Source organism: Monopterus albus, unplaced genomic scaffold, assembly GCF_001952655.1.
Source record: "Monopterus albus unplaced genomic scaffold, M_albus_1.0 scaffold1.1, whole genome shotgun sequence".
Classification (NCBI taxonomy): Eukaryota; Metazoa; Chordata; class Actinopteri; order Synbranchiformes; family Synbranchidae; genus Monopterus; species Monopterus albus.
In genome coordinates, this window is record NW_018127881.1 from 935,686 (window position 1) to 953,156 (window position 17,471).

The following is a 17,471-nucleotide window of genomic DNA, read 5'->3' on the forward strand; positions in this document are numbered from 1 at the left end:
GTTTGCTGCCCCCTACAGAGCTTTTTAGGCTATTGCACTGTTTGCAAGAAGGCTTTACCTGCAGGATTGTGTCATGACTGGTTCATTCAGACTGAACCTTTTCCCCACTGTGACAGGCAAAATGGAGGGTTTAGCTAGTCAATATAACAGTGGTCCAGACACAGACAAATTCAACATATATACATAACCTACATTTTATTCTGTTTTATTTAGTACACATTGGAGGCTACTATACTGGAGTCTTATTCCTTGTATTTTAACATACTTGGCAATAATGATTATGATTGATTAATTGAGGTCTTATGTTTATACATGTTGACTTGATAATTTAACTCTTTTATTAGTCTTTTTGTAACATTGCATTTTTACGTTTGAGCCTGGCAAAACCTTTAATTAGCTTTTGTTTTGAGAGTAGGGTGAAAGTTCATCAGTCAGCGGGGCCTTACATGCAGAAATTAAATGAAAATTATTTCTAACTTTTTGATCATTTAGGTTTAAGTGTGTGCATATAATCTTTATGGTCAAATTATGTTCTTTGAAAAATTATGAGAATGATTGTATTATGGAAAACAATGTTTTAACAAATTGATGTAAAACTAATGTAACGTGGGATTATGCTTTAATGTCTGTGTGCGAAGAGAGAAGAGCTAAAAAGTAGCAGAAAGGTCAGCTAGGCAGATATTTAGACTAGGAAGAACGAGCCTTGATAAGAGTGGAATGTGGTCATGGCAACGAGTGAAAACATCAGCTCAAGGCCACAACAGATGGATGCAGGAGTCAGGCGACACAATGGATACTGTCCTTGGAAACTGTCTTTAAATATCCTTTGGTTTTGCCAGTCAGACTAACTAATAATAATAATTACATTCCCTTTTGTAAGTATTTACTTACTTGCAAATTTTTCAGCATCATCTTTTTTTGACTCCAAGTTGTTAAATGCATGCTTGACAGAAATGCACATTGACTTATGAACAATCGTGAAAATTCAATGACCAAAGATACATATTTATTCAATTCAGCAGAACACGTTTTTAACAGTTTAAAAGTCATGTACATGCATTCTCCAAGTAGCATCAATGACAATTACTCTTGGACAAGAAACACAGATGGAACACTAAATCTCCGCCGATATGTTTTTCACAAAGAATATCAATGACTATAATCCATATACAAACATAAACCACTCTAAAGTCACTATGAAGAATCAACACTGGTCAAAGAACTGAACGAGAATTACAACATAAGAGAGAGAACAGCTTTCAGACACAGGTAAGAAACACAGATCTGGTCTGTAAGAAACACATGCACATGCCTCACAAAACAACTTTTTTTTGTGCAAATTACAAAAATATGTGACGACATTAATCCCCTTTCATTAGATGGCATGTGGTCTTTCAGTGTACTAATGAGCCACAGCATAATGTGGCTAAAAAAACATTCTGAAACCTGTACCCGCGATACTCACACACACTTTGAATATGACTGCTATTATTTACTGTGACCACAACCAGTGTCTCGGCAAAGGAAGCTGAAAAGTCTGGCATTTCACACAGGGTGGCTTAAAAAGTCAATGTCTGGCATGTCACTTTTACTGCACTCCATTTCAGTAGGCTCAACAGAAAAAGGTCACTTAATTAAAACTATCTTCAAGTAATTTCAGTCAGCAGAAAGCATAACTGATGACTTTGTCGCAGAAAAACAAGAAAGAAAGCAGAGGAGCGCAAAGAAGGCTTTTGTTTAGTTTTTAGATACAAGCAATAAATGACATTTACGGTTACACTGGGTCTATATAATAAAAGCAGTTGTGATTATGAGAAATTCATGATTTGAAATAATACTGTATAAAAAAAACGATCTTAAAGATTCATAACATGCATGTTTTGGTTTGGTTTGCTATTAAAAGAACTCATTTTGAAAAGGCTACACAATGTTGGATACGTCAGACTGCAAAACAACATCAACAAAGGTACAAGTAACACAGCATTAACAAACAAATAGATCCAACACTCATAAGAAACCAGAAGATGAAAATTCAATGTTGTCATTGAGATGCACACGTAAGTTTGAGGAAGGCACACTTGTTTCTTGCATTTTCTTTCAGGTATTTTTTTGTGGACTCATCTATGTGAATGTTTGGTTGACTGATAAGAAATTAATCTCCTTTGGTTACAATCATTCAAAGCTGCCAAAGTGAGATGGGCAAATGAAAACAATGAATGCAAAGAACCTGAGAAATACAAAAAAAAAAAACAACTTTGTGCCATCTGACATGTACATAGACACATAAAGCTTTAAATAGAAAGCAAACTTTCCCCATGTGGAAGGCTCATTTAGTTGAATTGGTATGATGAATTTGTGTGTATTTCCATCATAAATCCTCTGGTGAGAAATATTACACATTTTGGTTTGTTTCCAGGTAACAGGTACAACACATACTATATAAACCATTATACACCAAAGACAAAGAACAAGACAGCGTATATGAAAAAAAAGGCGTTTTTCAAAGCACTTTATCGGTCTGAAGTAAACTGACTGGAAAGAGAGCAATGAGATTATGGCCAAGATCACCAAATCTCCAAAGACTGACCACTGAGTCTGACTGCATTCACTGTAGATGACGAATGAAAGAGGTCAGGCAGGTTGAACCAATGCACAGCATTATTAACAAGGAGTAGGAAGATGTTGAGGCAGGCTCAAAAGGCTGGACATGTCAAACAAAGCACATCAGCTACCTTTCTTTAAAATCATATTCTGTGGCATCTTATTTAACTCACCAAAACAAAGCCATTAAGAAGTGTAAAAACACACACAAACAATCTCACCACTTGTATATTCTAAGTCCATTCAATTCCATCCAAGCAGTATCGACATTCTCACTTCTTCTCAACTCTTCTACAGAACAGATGCATTTCAAATATTTAATCAACAAAGCCTGTGAATCAAGACACTCAAGGACACCTCTCCTCTTGATTCAGATTACACAGCTCTGGTTCTGCCAAGTTCAAAAATGTTGCAGCATGTTTAAGGTGTCTGAGGGTGTGGCACTGTGGTCCATTATCCAGGCTAAGGATGTGGTGCAACATATTCCGGGTTGTACGCAGGCTGGGCTAGGTAGTCTGTGTGCATGGGTGGAGCACTGGACTGCGGTTGGACAGGAGGCTGTGGAGGATACGCTGGATGGCCAGGGGTGAACGCAGCATGGCTGTAAGGCATTGGGTTTGGGGGGTAGCCAGGAACTGCTGGATACAGAAAGAAAACATGGCAAGAAGAAAGGGCTGAAAATCCTTAGAGAGCCTAGAGAGTAACCATGCTTTAGTTTTGTCTTGCAAAGTAAACATACATGTTTCACTTCTTCTTTTTCAAAATCTGGAAATGCTCCAACTGTAAACCAGTGGCAGTTATGCCACTTCCGATTGCAGCTACCCTGAATAACCAGAAATTGCACAATGTGTTCCCTGTAATGTGTCATTACTTAAAGTTAAAGGGTGCTCTGTGGTTGTAAAAAAAAAACCTCTATGCAATTGTCAACTTAGAGTAATGATATGTTATTCCTAAAAATACTAGGACCACCATTTCTGTCCATTCCCTGCAAATCTGTTTGAGAAATGCAGTGCTATAAAAATCGGTTTAAGTACACAGGCTGTTATAAAAAAAAGGTTTTAACTCAAGTTGGGAACAAAAAAAACTCGAGTTTATCTCGCTGTTTGTTTTAGGTACTGACTAAGTGTAAAGGGTGTTAGAACAAATTAAAACTACACCATTTTCTACAGCAGAAAAGCCAAGATATATGTTCTTTTTCTTTTATTTTTGAAAGAGTTTTTCTTTGAACGTAGAGTAAGAAGTCAGCATTTATCTTTATCATGGCTTTGGTTGATGTGGATAATACTGTTAAGATGCTGTAAAGAGGGAATTCCTTGACTGTTGTCTGATGTGACTTACTGGCTTCTTGATATGTTGGAGGTGGTCCTGGTGTGAACGGCTGTGCTGGGTAGGGCAGTGCAGGCATGGGTTGGGCACCATATCCCGGCTGCACTGGTACAGGCTGGTAGGGCGGATACTGGACTGCCTGGTAACCCTGAGGATGCCCTGGTGCTGCAGTTGGCTGCTGAGGGTACCGCTGCTGATTGGTGGTGACCACTGTGGTGTGGGTGGTGGTTGCAATCACAGCTGTCAGCAAACAGAACAAAGAAATATTTAATGCAAGCTAGGTAGAGATTCAATCATAGTTTCAGATGAAGGGGGAGTATAGCTGTGGGAGAAATTGTTCAGCAGTAATAAGAAATAACTAAAATGACTAAAGTAGCAGAAAAAAACAAAAATGAAATCTTACAAAAGTTTGGTAAACAGTGGTAAAGCCTGACTGACATTTCAATTAACAGCAATATTAAACTGCCTCAGATGTCACCAGGTTAACCATAATTTATTTTCAGAACATAAGCACCACCTCCAACACAGACTAATACACTCAGCTGGCAGTTTATTAGGTACACGCACCTAAAAACTGATGTACAGCAATACACCAGTCCTGCAGTAAATTGTTCCCTCATGAAAATGACAATGTTCAGACTGTTTCTGTTGATGTAACTGTACGGCTGCGCTCACCAGAGACTACTGGACTTATGCATTTAATTTGAATTACTGCTGGGCAGCTTGTGAATTGTCCACCATAGATCATTGAGGTCTTATAATTATACTGTATTTTTGTATTAATTTGGTTCTGAGAAGTAAAGTTATAAAATAAATGTAGTGGAGTAAAAAGTACAATACTTGCCTCTAAAATGTAGTGAAGTCAAAGTATGAACAGAAAATGAAAATACTCAAGTACAGATACCTCTGAAGTACCTGAGTAAATATACTTGTTACTTTCCACCACTGTTTGTTTTAGAACCGATTTAAAAAGTGTGATTAATTTGTGATTTTTCACAAGATAACTATGGACAATCAAGCAGTTAATCGTAAAGAAATATTTTAATTGTTTGACAGCACTAGTTATAACCAAATAACGCAAAAAAAAAAAAAAAGAGAAGCTCAGATTTCACACATTTGCCTATTTACTCCAAAAATATGCATCAAGACTTAACTCACCCCACAACTTCTGCATTTGTCCAGCTTTCCATCATCATTTCTGCATTTAACTAATGCAAGTCAAAAAGCTGCTAAAAATGGTTCTGTCTAACAAATGGAATTAAATTTGGTGGCAGTTTTTGCATGGAAGTCTTATATTTACACTGGAGGATGATATGGGGACTCAAGGAAATACTTTAGACTGGGGAAATGATTCATAGTCAAAGCTGAGGCAGTAAAGGACACGGTTCTTTTTAATAAAGATATATCATCATCTATTATAAAAGTTTGATGTTATGACACTGATACACACTGTGATTCCATGTTTTAGCCTATAATTGCTTACATTTTGGCAACCTGATGTACTGTACCATTACACGTATTAGCTATTAGCAGTGCTGGTGTGCATTATGGATGGTTGTACAGTCAATTGTCGCTTGACTGCTCCGATGCTGAAGAGAACTTAAAAAAGTGATGACTGAAACAGGATGTGAAACTACAAGGAGCATATTTTTTCCCCCTATGATTTTTAAGTGGATTTACAGACATTTATTTGGGGCAGAAAGTCCAAGTCACACTTTGTCTAAATCATGTCTGTGTGCTCAGACTTTACTGACTTATGTCTCGGAACGAAGGAAGTAAAGGGGTGCACCTCTGCATTATACAAATATTTTAACTGATTTCCTATTTTTACTACCATTGTTACAGAAATGCTACTTGCTAGACTGATAAATACAGAAGAACTCTACAACCTTGCAGGGTAATGTTTCTACTTCAAGTGTAAACCTGTCATTATGAAAAAGTTTGGTGAAATTGAAAGACAGCACTGTTTTGATAAAGAAACAGATGGGTGTGGCTGTAGGTGTGTGTGCATGCTTTTATTATACTGTATGGACAAATTTTTATTAGATGCCAGATTGTGAGGATACTGTAACTGGTCCTCACAAACATTTTTCACCCACCCATTTTTCCTTTCACACAAGGGGGAGACATCATGATTACTTCCTAGAAATGACGTGAGATGGTCTTGAGATTTCCCCACTGTGGTTGTTCTGGAAACAATGAGTCATCCAAGACAGAGCTCTTACATTCCTGGATGTGATCCCAACATGTAGCAGCCCGAGTCAGGGCATCCGCATTCTTGCTTGTGTTTTAAGCCTACCACTGCTCTCTGACAGAGTTTAATCACTGTGTGGCAAAAGCTGAGCAAAGCTGGCTAAACTGACAGGAAGTGCAAGAATATCTGCCATTAACAACAGAGCACATGCTTGAGTGCAAACGCAACACACATTATTGTTCTGGGCCATCTAACCGACTCTGCTTATCATTTTATGGTCGAAGCTCTGCAGTATGAAATTCTTCTTTTAGTCTACTGTTTTCTATGATTGAAATTTGCCCAAACATGAACTGAAATAAGCAGCATTATATGAGAAGGGACATGAATTACACCATGATGAAATCTCCCAAAACACATCTCCTCATAAAAAGGTGGCATCCATCAAGTTGAAACAAAGGATTTATACCAAGTTTGTTAGAGTTTTGTTCACTGAAACACACATAAGCAGCAAACCTCACAGAAAACAGTAAGGGAGGTTTAAGATACACAAATATTCATGCATGAAGCTTGTTGCCTTTGTTTAATACTCAGTAATGAATGAAATCTGGCGGACAGGAGGCAGGAGCGTTTATAGACAGACAGCACAGCTTGTGTTTACACCTGTAACACAGACTGTCTGCTTTGATTCTATCGAAATGTTCGTAACCATGGGTGTTAGTGTAAGTGATACAAGTAAAGCTGTATGTAGTACTTACAGGGCTACTATGTTAATATTACAAGCAACAAAAAACTAAATGAATAAAAACTTTATCATGGCTTGAAGAATAAATCTGGTGAAATTCTGTATTTTTGTTATGGTAAACAAATTCCACAAAAAGACCAAAACTGAAGCATTTTTTTTAAATGGGTCACAGGTAAATACTTTCATTTGAAAAAGTCAAATTATTTACTTTAAGCAGCTGGATACTGGAGTTTTTTTTTTTCTTTGCCAACTATAAAACCACTGATGCCAATCTGAGAAGCATCTCAGCACTGACATTTGCATGTACAGAAAACTTCATCTATCCTATAATTCACATTACTGAAAATAAATAGGCAAAAGAGTAAGAACATCCTTCTGGTGGTGGAATTACACTAGTTGGCATAACCTGCAAAACAGCAATTACCTTTAATGACTATACTGTGGCCTCAACCAGTACTATACACTGCTCACCACAGAAGCCAAGTGAAACTTTGTGCAGCATCACAAATAATGACAAACACAAATGTCAAATGAGGACTTTCACAGTTTTGGACACAGTATCTCCTTGTTACTGTTGTCAGAGCCACATATCGCTTGCATATCACTAACTTTGGTAGCATTAGACCAGTTTGTGCCCTGTGTCCACATGTCTGTGGTATTAGTAACACCAAACAAGTGCAGTAATGAAAGTCATGTGGTGGGTGGACCAACCATCAAATGAGTCACCTGATGTTGTGCTCTGAAAATAGACACAATACTCCCCCAACACAAAGGAAACCAAGAGTCTGAGTTCTTCTTTTAAGCAAAGAAAAAAAATTGACACTATCTACGTAGGTCGAGGTGCTATCAACCGTGCTAGCAACTCAGTGTGGCTCCTGGCAGGAAGCCTGCACATATACAGCGACATGTTGCAGAAGCAACAGCACATGCCTACAGAAGCACAAGGTGTTCATCAAAAAATAAAAATAAAAAATAAAAAAAGGTGGCTCTTATCTCGCAATTATGACTCGCTATCTCATAATTATGAGATAATGCAGGAGTTGAAACGCTGCAGAACTTGCCTGCAAATCATCAGAGTTATTCAGTGATAGTTGTCAGTATATCCAATAATGCCTAGCAAAAATGAACTGTTATAACAAATTCCGCATATTTAGTGTTCCAAAACATAAACAAATATAGAGGGGCCTCAAAGTTGCTGCCACTCTCTATAGGGCTATACGTGCACTGAGCAGGAGCTGGAAAGCTTCAGAACCTGTTTGAGAAGTATTGAGTTTTTAAGATTTCTTCTGTAGTCTTATGTAATTCTGACGATAGGCTGCAAAATTAACTGCTAATAGCTGATTTGGTGTATTTAGTGCTCCCAAATCTAAACAAATTTAGCCTAGGCTAAAAATAGTGCCCATATTGTAACATTGTATCCATGGCAACATCACATAGCCTACTTCCTGTGTCTTGTTGAAGTTTATATCTGTTCACATGATGACTATTAACATTTAATGCTTTGTCATATTGCCTATTACAAGATCCAGAGATCAGGATCTTGTAATAGGCTGTTATTGTTGCTGATTAAGACGATGGAGGTGTTATAGGCTGCCCGACTTAACTGTCTAGATCCCCTTATCCTAGATCCAATAGACTATTGGGTTATCTACATAATGAAAGTGGGCAGCAAATCTGATCACAGCCAGTTTCCTTCTCATACTGGAAACATGAAGGCAGTGAAACTCTTGGAGAGAAAACCAGCTGCCAGTTCTGCATCACCACCACCAACAGACTATTCACTCTTATGTGGAAGGGCTACTTACGTCGGGGCTTGCGGCACATCTTGTACAGGCAGCAGCAGGGACAGATGCAGCAAATGATGATGATGAGCAAAATGAAGAGAAGAGGACCAAGGATTAAAGGTAATTGTAATCTAGGATCTGGGTAACTACTGGGAGATAAGGTGTCACTGAAAAAGAAACAAACAAAAAACATTATTGAAAACAACTGCCATGTTGCTATTGCCTTACTAGTGCAGAACAGCAGACAAGAAAACTGAATTATGCCAAACCAGGGCTTCAGGATTCACAAAGATACATTTAAAACATTTTAATACAACACAGAATGAAATTTAATACCAGTTTCACAATTGTTCTAGCCAAAGTATGATGGGAAACCAGTAAAAACTATAATATATAATATTTTTCAGTTTTTCCTAATAACATAAACACAACCTGGACCCAAAGAAGCAGCAGAACATAGATGACTATACAGTATTAACTAATTAAAATGATTAATACATTTAGGTTTTTAACTAAAAGCAAACTGTGGCTGGCTCAGACAAAGAGCTTCACACTGGTGGTCGAGCTCAGCAAGAAGCATTTCCCGTTTCCTGACTATAAAAATAGCTTCATATTTGAGCTTCAACAATCTCAAAAAGAACCCACTCAGGTCCGTCTCATCACACAGCATGGACAATTACATCTCAGGCAACAATGTCAACAGCAGTTAGAGACATTTCACTGCCTATTACAGAATAAAAGAGAACTGAATACCACTGAGTCTGTTCATCCTCAGAAAACTGCATGAAGTTGTTAACACAGCAGTATCTTCTGGTGCAGCTACCACAGCAAAACGAATATGGACATTCCTTGGATGAATGGTAAGTTCCGAATTCATCTCTGTAGGATTTACAGTCATTGTCGTCCCCTGGTGAAACAGAGCAGAGAAAGAAAGCAGAGACAGACAGGGAGGGTTAGCCTTGTTACCACTGAAGACAAAGCTGTAGTGGTGACTTACCTGTCAGAGATTGGTACAGTAGGAGGAAAACATGAGATGGATGAAACAGCCACATGCCTCAACCCACTTAAAAAAAGCATCACTGCTAATTTTAGTATTTTATCTAGACTGTCAAGGTCGAGGACAGTCCAGTAAAACTGAAACAATTACTCAATTCTTCAGTTTGCTGATGTATAAAAACATAAAGCAAACTATTTTAAAATCAACTAATAGCTTTTTAAAAATTCTCATACAAAAATGGCAAACATTCTTTACGTTCATACTCTCCAGTGGGAGGATTTGCAACTTTTCTTTATTCTCTATGTTAATAAAGTGAATCTCTTTGGGTTTTGGACTACTGGACAGAAAGAGAAGGTAATGTGAATATGTTGTCTTTGACTCTGGGAAAAGAAAGTGGGCATTTTTCACTATTTTCTGACGGTTTCTGAAAGTAACACGATGAAAAAACTGTTCCAACGGGTGTGTGATAAATTTAATGAAGGCTGAATGCTGTTGAGAGGTGCTGATTCAACATGATTGTCACTTTGGAGACTGTAGTTTGTGCTGCTGCTGAACTGTTCAGCTGCCAGCTTATTAGGTACAGTTAGCGAAAACTAATAATACTACTACTGTTAGAAATTAATAAATCAGTCAGATAATTATTAGACTTTAATATGTGTTAGTAATGCAGTTTAGTAAGATTCAACGTCTGCTCCTGTGTGCTCTGCTTCAAGGTTAGCAGCAAGCCATGACACCGACTGTTTTCTTGTATTAATCTTGTGTAAGAATTATGTCTGAATGAATGTTTAGTTACACATCACGCATACAACATGGAATTCTTCATTTTGTTATGTCCAGCTGCTCCAAGCATGCGGAGCTCTAGATAATAGAAGGAGACGTCAGACTGTCTCCAGCTCCTGATGTTTTTACAGCTGTCTGTGTTAAGGGGTTAACCCAAAACTGATAAATGTATTAGGCTCTGTGTTTCCTGGGGCCTTTTTCCCTGCTCTCTTCTCCAGCAGCTTGTCTGAAGGAGGGAGCCCTGGGTTGTGTTCTGTAAACCCAACTGAGAATAGACTAAATAGAAATATCTCAGTTCAACGTAACAAACTACAGCCTCCAAATGACCAAAGAGTTTAACAGTTTCTAAAAACACATTAAAACTAAATTTAATATTCACTGAGGTAGAGGTTATTTCATGTCTCTTGCATATGACTGCATTAGGTTTAGCTTGTTTAGCTTGTAATAAACTAGCAAATGACTGCATATTAGCGAGGGTAACAGCGATATAATATTAAAAACAAATGAATCGTTATTTTTAACTTTAAATATACAAGCACGGTCAGATTATGAGACAATGGGCGCCTGGACAGACATGTAAAGGCCTGTCACCCTTGCTACGGACAAGACACCCAGACTGTAGATTTGCGTCAGTTAATGTTTATTTTAGGTCTTCCTGTACGTTAAATTTGTGGCTGTGTATCATGGTGTTTGCTTTGTTAAAAATACTGACTTAAAGTCACACAAACAGGGAGTGAATAGGGTTTATTTCCCATTAGCTAGCTGAGACTATCTAATGTTAAAACTGTCTCAACAACAAACGTTAACCAAGTTAATCCAGCTCCGGGTGGCAAAGCTAACGTCACATCGTGACATCGCCCAAGATGTGTGTTATCACTGTTAGCATGTCGATGTGAGCAAACAGATAATGAAACGACGCCAACAAGAATGCGAGAAAGAGCAAGGAGTTTACAGTTTTTAAAAAATCAAGCTTACCAGATACGCAGGGCGACAGGAGCACACATAAAGCCACCACAAGAACACCGGACAGGCCGGACACCATGGCTACTTCAGGATTCAGACAGGAAAAGTGGGAATCCCTCCTGAAAGAGGTCTGGTTTGAGCGGCTGCTCCTGCGAAGACCGTCTCCAGACTGAAACGCCTAGCACAGTCGCAGTTACGTCTACTGTCTTACATCAGTTAAAGAGTCGCCTACTTCGTCTTCGTCTTCTTCTTCTTCTTCTTCTTCTTCTAATCTTTTTGCGGTTGGCAAGCAACATGAGGTTACCGCCACCTTGTGAATAGGAGTGTGGGTCAAGACAACCTATCTACCAAACTCAAATTCCTGTAATTAATCCAGTATCTATAGTTGTTTTTGGCGGCCTGTTTTCATTTTAGTTTTAGTCTAGTCTTTGTGTGAAGCTGTCATTTTAGTTTTTATTAGTTTTAGTCAATTCATACTCTTTTTAGTCTAGTCTAGTTTTAGTCGACGAAAACTGATGACATTTTAGTCTAGTTTTAGTGAATGAAAATTGTATTTTAGTCTCTCTTTAGTAATGCAATTCTATTTAACCCAGTGTATAGAGTATAAGTACCTAGTAGTAAAGATGAAACCAAACGTTTCTTTTAGTCAAACCCATTTCAAACAAGGTTATCTTTTTCAAACAAGGTTATCTTATTATATTATTGTTACCTTATAGACTCAAGAGACACATTTTGCATGATTTTGTGGCCACATTTCTCCCCATCTTTTTCCACAACAAATTCCGTTTTCTTTTCCACTTCTGTGTAATTAAAGTTTTTCCAAATGTCGTTTCTTCTTTTTCTCCCAATGACAAACCCGGTCTGGCCGGCCATCAATCCCTTTCTCTGTGTCAGACTTAACTTTGTTTGTTGTCATCTTCTCAATAATGCCGCGAGTGGTGGCTAAGGAAGTGATGTCACCTGCGTCTGCGCAGTGCGACGCGTCTGATGTGGCCCCTGAATCTGATTTTATTTTCTTCAATTTGTGTTTTTAATATTTGTCTGTCTTGATGGTATCTTGGGCATTCCCTAAATACAATATTGTTTCTTTCCTAACCTTGCCACAATGACCACATCTTCCAGGATTACGTTTATTCATTAAAAACTAGATACTGTACTCCTATTTCATTTTGTATGTCCATATATCAATCTCAAAGTGATTTATTTCTCTAGATTCAACCTGCTAGCAGGCCTAGCCTATTTCTACTCCTGCCCACTTCTAAAATCCTCAGGATCCACTAGCGCACCACAATACATTTTGATAAATATTTAACGAGGGCATGGAGCAGGGTGTTGACAAATGGGGTAAAGTTAAAAGTATCAAAGAGGCAGATGGCAATACTACTTAAAAGCAAATTTAGGTGGAAGTACATGACTATATTACACCCACATACTATACTGCTTAAGTCCACAGGAAAAGAAACTGAAAGTACAGTGGCCTGAGTTTTATTTTCCAATTTCAAGGGCATTTAAGGGTATTACTAATTTATGTCTGTGTTGCATCTGCCACAATGCCCATAGCCTTTTGTTTGATTGATGTTCATTTGTGCTTGTGTGAATATGTGCTATTTACTAATTGATTATAGTGAGGCTATAGCATGGAAGATGGTCGGTAGTTTATTGTTTGCACAAGCAACTGGTTGCCCTTTTATAGGAAATGAATTATGGGATGAGGACCCGGTAGTATGGTCTGCACCCAGGTCTGGTAGTATGTTGTTCCACCACTAATCAAAAGTAAAAATATTTAGAGCAGAAAAATGTGCCCCGTGAGTGTTATGCAATTATTGTTAGGTATTATTTTATTAATATTATTTATTATTACTGATTCATTAAAGTGAAAAGTAGCATTTTACTCTTTTAGTTGGTCAAGTTGGAGCAAATTTGAACAATTTTACAAACTTTGTTTCAGCTATAGCTATATTATCACCTTTTTATTGTATGTTTTATTTGTAAAATCTTAGTTTGTTGTAGCTGTAACTGTGAAAATAATATAGTGGAGTAAAAAAGTAAAATATTTACCTCTGAATTTAGTTTAGTAGATGTAGAAAGTATGGCAACGACCAGATGAAATACAAGTACCCCAAATACAGTATGTACTTAAGTACAGAATTTGGGCAAGTGGTTTGTTACCATACATGCATCCCTACTAAATAATGTGAAGGGGGTGAAGTTATGTAAATCTTGCATAAAAAGGTTCATTTTAAGTGAATTCCTGCAGCTAAGGCAAAACAATAACCAATGTGTAAAAACACAACACAAACACAAGTTTATGGTGATTTGTGGTTGAAGATAATATTGCCATGTGGCCGTTTCTAAGCCTCAGCACTCAGAAAGCATATGAATGTAACACCAGTCTTTTATAAATTAACCAGTCTTTCACATGAAGAAAGGAATGCAGCTGGGTTACTTGTTACAGGGAGGGACAGACAGGCTGCAACAGCTGTCTCGCTGTAGTTGGAGTCATTTCTTTATCACAATACATCATGGTAGTTACTGTTTTAAGAGTTCTGTCCAGTCTTGTGTGTGTCTTGTGTGTGATCCTGCTTCCAGCTGTGTGGGGTGAGTTTTATTTTGGTATTTATGTAATAGGCTTAATGTTGTAGGGACTTTGGTTAGTCATATGCTGACAGTCACCAAGGGAAATCAAAATGATCCGGTCAAGTCAGTTAATAATTAGGTGTCACAGTTTAATAATTACAAATTGATTTTACTTCTCATTGGGACTAGTGGCAGTGACAATTATTTTGAACTAGTGTACACATGTACTGTGTGGTTACACACCACTAAAAGTGCCCTAGTTTTGCTTCATGTTGTACTGCAACTCCTTATTTTGAACTACTGTGCACATGTACTGTATGGTTACACACCACTGAAAGTGCCCTAGTTTTGCTTCACGTTGTACTGCAACTCCTTAATCTCTCACCCTCACTACTCTTCATCATGACCCATGCATTTCAGGTCGTAAAACTGATTACTGTAGCAGCTACTGGGACCAGGATGGGTTCTTCTATGACACTATCGACTGTGGCTTTGAATACTGCTGTGGAGACTGCAACAAAAAATACTGCTGCAGTGAGAAGAAATACCAAATAACTCAAGAACAACAAAAGGGCTGTGCTGCAGGGTGTGCTCCTGTTTTGAACTTGTGTTTCTTGCTCAGTGATACAATGTGTAAATAAATGAATGAATGGATGATTAAATAAACAAATAAATAAAGTTACAGATGCAAATGTCTTATCATTATACTCCGTTAATTGCTGTGTTCATTTTCCGCAGACCTAAAGTCAACATTTCTATGATTTTGGGGATCATCTTCGGGTGTGTTGTCCCCATTATCTTCTGTGTGGCTCTCGTCATCTGCTGTGTGGCCCCTTGCTGCTTGCTCTACAAGAGGTGTAAAGAACGACGCAACCCAAGGCCCCACAGTAAAGTTTTGGTTATAGTTTATTCATCTTATTTTACAAGAGCTATTGTGTTTGTGTATGTGTGGCTTCACTTGATAACGAACTGTTGCATTAAGTCACACAACAAGATCTACTACTTTAGGCATTTTCTCTGCTGTGACTACAAGGTTAGCACTAGGGCTAAGACTTTGGAATAATGTGGGAACACTCCCAGGGCGGGTTAAAGGGTGTTTTTCCTGTTCCTCCCCTTATATCAACATTGCTTGAATGTAGCAACAGCACAACTGATTGCCTGATGAACAGTACAACAAAATAACAAAATCTACCAGCAGCTATAAAGCTCATTTATAGCTTTCTTTTCATTTATTTAATGTCTACAACAACAAACCACTGTTTTACAAGCAGTTTTGAGTCACATACTATCTTGGCCAGGACCAGCTGTTGGTAAACCAGCGAAGACGTCAAGAACGTCCCACCAAGACAGTCTGGCACATAATTGCCTGTGAAACTGCAATTTGTTATTTTTTTACACTTTGATTTTGTGCAGACTAAACAACTGAAATACAAACTGTAATTAGTGAACTTTAGAGGTGCTGGTTTTGTTACCTTTGGGGTGAGTCAGTCAACTCTCAGCAAGAAAGCAAACATTGTACTTTCTTTTCTGAAATGTCAAACCTTTCCTTTAAACAAAAGTCAAATGTTTCAGATGTTTCAGTGTAGTGCTCTTGGTATATCAGTGGGTGTTTTTTCACACTTTGTTTGAGTCAGCAAACAAATGACAGATTTCAAACTAAACTGAATCTATGAAATTATCCAGCTGTGATAAGCACCACCGCTGTAGTCGGCGTTCCCCAGCAACCGCTGCCCCCCTCTGGACATCAGCTGTCCTACCCAGGCTACCAGCCTGTTCCTGTCCAGCCCGGATATGAAGACCCATCCCATGCTACAGCACCACCACCTTCATACTTGGAAGCTAGTGAGTTCACTTACTTGCTAATGAACCAAATCTGCACTAATGAACAGCTGAAAATAGCTCTCAACAAACACAGTTTACTGCTGATAAATAAGCCTGTTGTTTCCCATTGAAAGACATCTTCAGTAGAAAAGTGTAGGCACAGAAAAAAAATTATTATATATAATATAAATAACAATTAATAATAATTGGGCATTGTACATACACATTGAGAACTACTGTACCACAGTTCAATTCCTCATGTGTCCGACACACCTACGTAGTCAGTAAAGCTGATTCTGATTCTGAAAGCAAAACAGTTTTTCTGTAGCAGCAAACTAAAACATTTGTTTTTGTCTTTTTAGTTGATCCAGCTCACTTTCCAGGTCCATTCACTCAGGGACACCCCACCCAACCTCTGGGCCCGCCTCATGCACCTTCACCACATTTAGAAGAACTTGCACAGCCACCCTACAACCCATCTTATGGCCTACACCCCTAAACTGGATAGTTTAGTAGATAAATACTACTATATTACTAAACACTACAGTGTGAAGCCTCATATTTAACATCATATATGAAAGACATTGTTCATAAAAGTATAGATTCCTCCTGCATAAACTATGACTCAGTCTTTCTTTTTTAATAGACTGAAAGTGCCACTAGGGGTCGCCTCTGTCCTACTTTAACAGTATACCCACTGATGCAAGATGCTGCATACTGGTGCTATACAATGTTATTAAGCATATTGTTTTAAATGTAGCACAATAAACCTATGATTATGATTAAAATACAGTCTCATTATGATCAAGCAGATTGCCTATTCTTGATAGATTGCTCATGACTGTATTTTACCTGGCTGGTTGTCCTGTTTCATTTTCAGCAGGTAATTTAACAGGCTTATGTACAGTAGATGAATACCATTAAACTTCAAGTCTGATGGATACAATGGGAAAACACCAGGCCATCATCTGATCCCTGTAATTATTGTAATATGATTGTATTGTTCTCAAAAACTGCACAGTGAAGCCACATAGATCTTCAAACACTGAAAACGAGTTTTTGCTTCTTTATCCAAACTAAGGGATACTCAGATTATTAGAATTTACTTTTTATGCTGTTATCCTAAACCTGTTTTGGCTCTGTGATTGTACTGTAAGAATCTGATGCAGTGAGAATAACATAAAGTTAAAAACAGCTGGTGATTTTCATTAGTTTATAGTATTGTCAGATACATATACTACAGTGTTAGTTGATAATGGAATAACTGCTTGTTGTCATGCTCCATTCACACTAGTGCTTTCACTTGGACTGCATGCATGTGTGCAGACTGAACATGATTTACTTTTCCTTGAGGGCAGCTGCTCATTTAGGTGATCATTTTGTGTTTGTTCATTATGATGAGCAACTTATTTCACATTGTCACTTTGTTTTCACATTGTCATATGATTATTATCATACAAATATCATGGTATAAAAATCATTTAGTAGCTCATCTCAGAGGTCAGAAGAGTAAACTCTGAAAGTTTTCCCTTGATGCTAACTACATAGGGATTCAGTGTGTAGCCAGTTAACCAAGCCAGTTCTGCCAGACTAATTACTTTCATTCACATTCATATGGCATTATTTTTTGTTAACATATGTAAACAAAAAATTACAAAACCTGTATTAACCTGTTTGATTTATATA

At 37.8% G+C, this 17,471-nt stretch overlaps 1 protein-coding gene and 1 long non-coding RNA gene across 2 annotated transcripts; one reads left to right on the forward strand and one right to left on the reverse strand.

Annotated features, from left to right (window-relative positions):
* Positions 1 to 984: 984 nt before the first annotated feature.
* On the reverse strand, positions 985 to 11,640 carry LOC109970848 (protein shisa-5-like). Its single transcript, XM_020618742.1, has 5 exons — positions 11,400 to 11,640; positions 9,401 to 9,554; positions 8,669 to 8,814; positions 3,940 to 4,167; positions 985 to 3,239 (listed from the first exon to the last, which is right to left on the reverse strand). Exons 1-5 carry the CDS (start codon positions 11,464 to 11,466, stop codon positions 3,064 to 3,066), a joined length of 771 nt encoding a protein of 256 aa, XP_020474398.1. The 5' UTR covers positions 11,467 to 11,640; the 3' UTR covers positions 985 to 3,063.
* Positions 11,641 to 14,749: 3,109 nt separating this feature from the next.
* LOC109955605 (uncharacterized) lies at positions 14,750 to 16,253 on the forward strand. Its single transcript, XR_002274295.1, has 3 exons — positions 14,750 to 14,851; positions 15,648 to 15,806; positions 16,148 to 16,253. It is a non-coding gene; the product is annotated as an uncharacterized LOC109955605 (long non-coding RNA).
* The last annotated feature ends 1,218 nt before the right edge of the window (positions 16,254 to 17,471 follow it).